Source organism: Symsagittifera roscoffensis, chromosome 2, assembly GCF_963678635.1.
Source record: "Symsagittifera roscoffensis chromosome 2, txSymRosc1.1, whole genome shotgun sequence".
NCBI classification, from domain to species: domain Eukaryota; kingdom Metazoa; phylum Xenacoelomorpha; order Acoela; family Convolutidae; genus Symsagittifera; species Symsagittifera roscoffensis.
The window spans coordinates 26,069,921-26,075,928 of record NC_087063.1 but is presented as its reverse complement, the minus strand read 5'-3'; the positions used below and the strand labels follow the sequence as shown (position 1 = coordinate 26,075,928).

At 35.3% G+C, this 6,008-nt stretch overlaps 1 protein-coding gene across 1 annotated transcript; it reads right to left on the bottom strand.

The window, feature by feature from the left end:
- Positions 1-2,628: 2,628 nt before the first annotated feature.
- Positions 2,629-5,781, bottom strand: LOC134839311 (F-box/LRR-repeat protein 4-like; the record flags this gene model as incomplete). Its single annotated transcript, XM_063854814.1, is given in 1 exon segment — positions 2,629-5,781. A coding segment is annotated over 1 exon segment (1,546 nt), but the record flags the coding sequence as incomplete, so codon positions are not given.
- Positions 5,782-6,008: the final 227 nt, after the last annotated feature.

Genomic DNA, 6,008 nt, shown 5'->3' with positions numbered 1-6,008 from the left:
CGGGAAGATAAGCTTTCTTTCCCTTTCGGCGCTTTCCATTGAGTCACTTCCATGAAAACAATTTTTCGTTTCTGTAATTCCAAACTGAGCTCTTAGACAGTTCGGTTGTTCAACTCGTGCCTTTTCCACATCAGTCGGACCAATCAGGTCTCTCCATTTTCTGATCGCATCTTCTCGGAAAAGAGTCGAGCACACAACTGGTCCCCTACTCGTACTTTGCATTAGTCGTTCGTGAAAGTACTTTCCCTCGTGGACCGAATAAAATATCTCCGCTTCTTTGCGTGTGAATTGAAACTTCCGACTAACAGCGAAAATGAAACCGTTCCTTCGCACGATCGAGAGAGCTTTTGTAAAATTGGAGCTGTTCTCAACCAACTCTGGTTTAAAAATTGCCAGGGTGAACTGTTTTCCAAGCATGCTCTGGATTTCATACAAAGTTAGTTGCTCTGAAAAAATCTCAACGTAGCAAACAGACAGTTTGAAAAAGGTAAGAACTCAGGAAACAAAAAAGCTGACTGGAACCATTTTTAAAGCTTTTTGAAACTGGGCATCATTCACGTTTTTCGTGACATTTACACTTTTGCTATTCGATAATGGAGTTTGCCTTCCTTTGATCAAAGTAGTCGAAGCAAACTTAAAAATTAAATAATAAAATAAACCGCAAAAAAAAACTAATTTGAGAGTGAACAAATTTTAAAGACTTTAAAAAATAAAAAAAATCATCACGACATATTTTAGTGAAATCACCTAGTTCTTTTACTCTTAAAAACAATCCTTTCAAACAAAAATCAGGTTCTTTGACAAAATAAGATCGTAGTAGTAAGCTAGGAAAAGTAGCAAATCATTTTGGTCGACCAAAAAGTCGACAAAGATCTCAAAATCCCACCAAATTAATAATACCTATAAAAAATCTGATTTTTTATTCGTTGGTTTTGATTTTCTCCAATCACGAGTCGTTTATCTTTTCCCGATAATCAACACATTTAAAATATTAAATATCTGATAACGAATTTTAACCTATTTCTGAAAGGTTAATTTTGATCCCTTCCCGAAATCAAAACAGTCAAAAGGTTTGCAATTTTTCATAGTTTCCTTTAACAGCAAAAGATTGAGAAAGAAAAATTTTTTGAGAATCTGGTTTACACTATAAACATTGTGAACACTAACTAAGGATTAAAACTATCAAATTGAAAGACACTTGGGAGAAATCAATCATATTACTATGAAAAAACTGACCAGTTGAGTGAGAACGCCATTGAGCAAATAAATTAACTAAAGCTTTCAGATTAGTACCAGCGCATGACTTTGAATAGGTGCTTTGCATAGATTGTGTAACGTTAAAAGAGCTTCCTAAATTATATTATAAAAACAATGATATTTAACGCAACGCTAAATTAAACAGCGCCCTTTCATCAGGGTTTTCTTTTCATTTAATGAGTTATGAAGTAACAACTAAGGTTATTTTTCACCAAACTGGTCATATCTGTAAAACTACTAAGTTAAATTTTATCAGATAGAAAGTTTTAAAGGACCTTAAAAAATCAAACCTTAGAGCCAATTTCAAAATAATTTTGAAAATGTCAAAAACTGTAACATCAATTATCTATGATTATACAACCACTCAAAAAATTTTAAATAAGCCAGATTTTAATAGAGCAAATAACCTTTGCGATCAGCGAGTTAACATGTATACTCTTTTTTCATTTGTTTTGGACTTCTCACTGTCTCCAACTTTGGACAACCAAATTGAGTAAGTCTTGGACAAGGGATGTACTAAATAATTGCATTTTTCTTGTCCTTGAGCATAATAATTTGTGTGATTAATGTTGACTGGTTGCAAAATTTTATTTAGCTGGATGTAGAGAAGATCACCTTCATTCCACCTGATTTTACGCCAAATATTAGTAAGCCACGTTTTATCTTTTTCCCCCGTTCCGCGCATTGGTGTGGGGGTTGTAGGACAAAATGTACAAAGGAAGCATATATTTGTTTTTCTGTGATCAGTTTCTAGGAAACTGCAATGAAATTGATGATACGCTCAAAATAGCAATGAAAAAAACCAAGTGCTACAGACAAAAAAACCACATGAAGGTGTTAATAGAAGAATTCGCCTGGTTGCCAACCCAATTAAGACTTATGAACAAAATAATAATTTTATTAGGTACTGCTACTGTAAACGCCTTGTGCTAAATGATCGAATCTCGACAAAACCTTAAAACTTGAAATCAAATTCAGAAATCGAGCTTTAGATGCATTATCTATTTCTAGCAAAAACAATTGATAAATTGTTGTCTTTTCAGCCTTTGTGAAAGCAATTGATTGATGCCAATCGCCTTGCTATGCAAGTCAATTTTTGTGCTTATTGTGTCCTAACTTTCTTCTGAACAGTGAAACTTAAAATTTGTTTTAAATTATTGGATAACATTTAAACAAGTTTCAGTTAAGATGAGTTACGCAACAAATGTTGAATTATGAAAAAAGTAATTAAAATTGAAATCCAAAAAAATGTATGTAGGTGTTCACGTTTTTTATTTCAATTATTTCAGATTATTGACAATAATCTCAAATTAAACAATTTTTTAAGAAAGATTTTGAACAAACATTAGGTAAAGATGTTGATATGGATCACTGATTCAATTCAGGTTTCTGTAGAATGTTCTAAACAAATTAGATCGTTAAAAATTTTCAGAATTTTTTAACGATGATTCTTTTATAAATTATTTAGTCAATTGATGGTGCTCAATCGAAATTGGATATTTGGAGAGGGAGAGTGAATAGTGATTAGGTATATGTGTATCTGTATGAAAGTTCTGGAACAACTTAGAACAACTTATGACCCTTTTGAAACGTTCTACAACAACCTAGAACATTTGCTCCAGCTCTTTTCCGCGCCCTACCTACCCCTAGCGTTACTGGTGCGCAAACTACTACAACTGACATCACTCCGCCATTGCGTTGAGAATTTTGACCGTCGAAGTTGCACTTTGCATACACAAGCAAAAATATGACCGACGACGCTACTGGGAAAAACTGAATGAGTAAAACTTCGAGTCTACAAAAATTCTTAAGTGACTCACGCTAATTATGAGTCTACATAATTGCTAAGTGACGCAAGCCAATTAAGACGCATTAGCAGTACCAGTCAATTTGAAAAGAAATTTACCAACTAACATGCCTCAATTTATAGAGCGGAGAATTTTTAAATAGTATACGAAAAGTTCATTAAAAGCATCCGACCCTGCCAAGGTTCGAACCCTTTTTTTATGCTGCTGGTCTCCTTCCCTACCTCTACGCTACAGATTCATAACACCTTGAAGCTAAAGTGCTATTTGTAATACTTTAGTGGGTGTTAATATTCTTAGCATTTGCTGTACTTAATCGCTGGTTATTGATCTTATGCATACACTGCAATAAAAGAACAGTTTCAAAAAGAGCACTAATATTTGCGACTTAGGTTGGAAAAAAAGTGAAGACGTAAAATCACACAAGCTTTGCTTGTGTAATAATATTTGCGACTTAGGTTGGAAAAAAGTGAATTCGTAATATCACACAAGCTTTGCTTGTTTAATTAATATGTGATTAATAAATTTGATGACATATTCACACTGGATGACGTGATTTTAATCACTCCATCAAAGGCTACTAGTTTTTTTCCGGTCTAAACTTTTTCTGAAAAAAAGATAAGACCATAAAAACGCCATACCTCGAAAACCAAAAAGATTTGAGCCGATGAGTTTAAGAGGCCAGATTTGTACTCTGACAGTGCAACCGAATGTACCCTGACAATGCCCCATCATTGTTTTGATAATTTCAAGTTCGTTTAGTTTTTTTTGAAATCCAAATTTTTTGAAATGGATGGAAGAATCCCATATATACACTACACGACACTGCACTTCGCCTCATTCTGACATCATAACTACACCCATACAATTGGCCTAATGACATTATACACTATAAAATCAAAAAAACTTACGCAATGCAACATACGATATAGCTTTTACGCGCGCATTTCCGTTAAACAGGCAAAAGTTAAACGTTGAAAAAGCTTAATCACTGGAAAAACTTCAGCGTTAAAAAAGCTCAAGGACTTCTTAAACATACATGACGTGATTAAACAATAGATAGATTGATAGATAGATAGATAGATAGACAGACAGATAGATAGATAGATAGATAGATAGATAGATAGATAGATAGATTGATAGATAGATATATAGTTAGAGAGATGAGGTAAATTAACTGTCATTCAATCCATATCTTGGATTTACCAGCAGATTCTGATAAAATTCCTCGTCTGCCTTAGAGGTATGCGCCCTTTTGATATCGACACTCGGGTACAGAGCAACCAAAACGGCCACTTCGCGATCCGAGATGCCCTTAACATACGACAAATCAACATACTGCAATTGTTTGCAACTCTTGAACACCAGTTCTAACGACCTGTATCCTTGAGCTAAAGATACCACTCCTAGAATGTCCAGACATTTCAGGATCGACTGCGTTTTGGCGATACAAGCCAAGGCGTCGACATTAAATCCCCGACATGCAGTGAAAATTAGAGAAGTAAAGTGGCTTCTTTTGCTGTTCAGCATCTGACACAAAGCACTATTGTACTCTAATGAACCCGTTTCTTGTCTATAAGACCATCCAACGTCTAAGGCTTTCAAACTAGGCATCGCAGACATGTGAATAAAACTTTGATCATTCACAGCCGCTCGACAGATGTTGAGACCCTGCAAATTGGGACAGTTCTGAACCAGAAGGTCTAGGAGAAGGTTAGTCTGGTCGCTCATAAGTGTAGGTGTCAAAGAATCCAAAGATAGAAAAGTAAGAAACTTATTCGTGCAAATCCAGTCTCGAAAGAATTTGAACTGAGACTCTTCAATGTCAGCGCTTTCGAGTGAAAACAATCGCAGATCTCTGAAGCTTTCCAACTTTTTGGCAGCTTGACGAAACTTTTGATGATTCAATCGTAAGATGATACTTTCTAAATTGGGGCAGAAATTTGCTATTTTAGTGAAATTTAGGTTTGAGAGGGTTGCTATGTTTACGTTAGCCAAATTTAAACACCTCAAATTAGAGCAACTGAGCACCAAAGATTCGATAGAGGTAGCTGAAACTCTGAAGCCCCATTCGACAGATATAGACTTGATATTCCAGTTATGAATTCTGCATTTCCGCGTGAAACACATCAGCACATTGTCCGTAAGACTCAAAAACAAAGACCTCAAGTCCAAACGCTTGTAGAGGCTATAGTCATTTGCTATTGGGTATAATCTACTGCAAGTCCTTGAGATTCTGGCCATATCCGTAATTGAAATATAACCAAAAATTTTCAAAACGATTTCATCGGGTAAGCTCAAAAAACCATAACCTTTTAAAGCAATGTCACCATGACCTTTTTCTTTGTCTTCAATCCTGATATCTAACTTTTGAACTGAAGATGCTAGAAAATCTACCGATGATTCTGTCGCGAACGGATTCAACAGATCCGAGTTCAAATCATCTCCCAAAACAGTAACACAGTCTATTTCAGGGTAATACGAAGCACCCTCAGAATTGAACTGGAGACACAAACAGTTTGCGTGATTTGAATATCGGGTTGTTTCACTTTTAATAATACATCGCCTCATAACAGATTCCGATTTGATATTCACTCCTCCGTCACTGAACTCGAGAATACTTTCTCCAGTATCCCTGTTCCAGATTTCGACCCAGTCGCCGTGGAGTTTTTCGTTTGGGTCCATTATCAAGCATCCTGATATTGAAACTAGACTACCTAAAAACAAATTAGTTTCTTTTTTACTCTCACATTACATGCCCTAAGTAATAAATATCGCCACTGAAGGCAGTATGACGAAGAGTTATTTAGCCCTCAAAGATTGTAGTTTCATCAAACTTTTCATAATGCTTTCATTCCAACTCATCCATAAACATTCATCATGTATCGGAAGACATTGATATTGTTTCGAAAACCATCGTTTTTTGGAAAATTGATCTGTTGACAT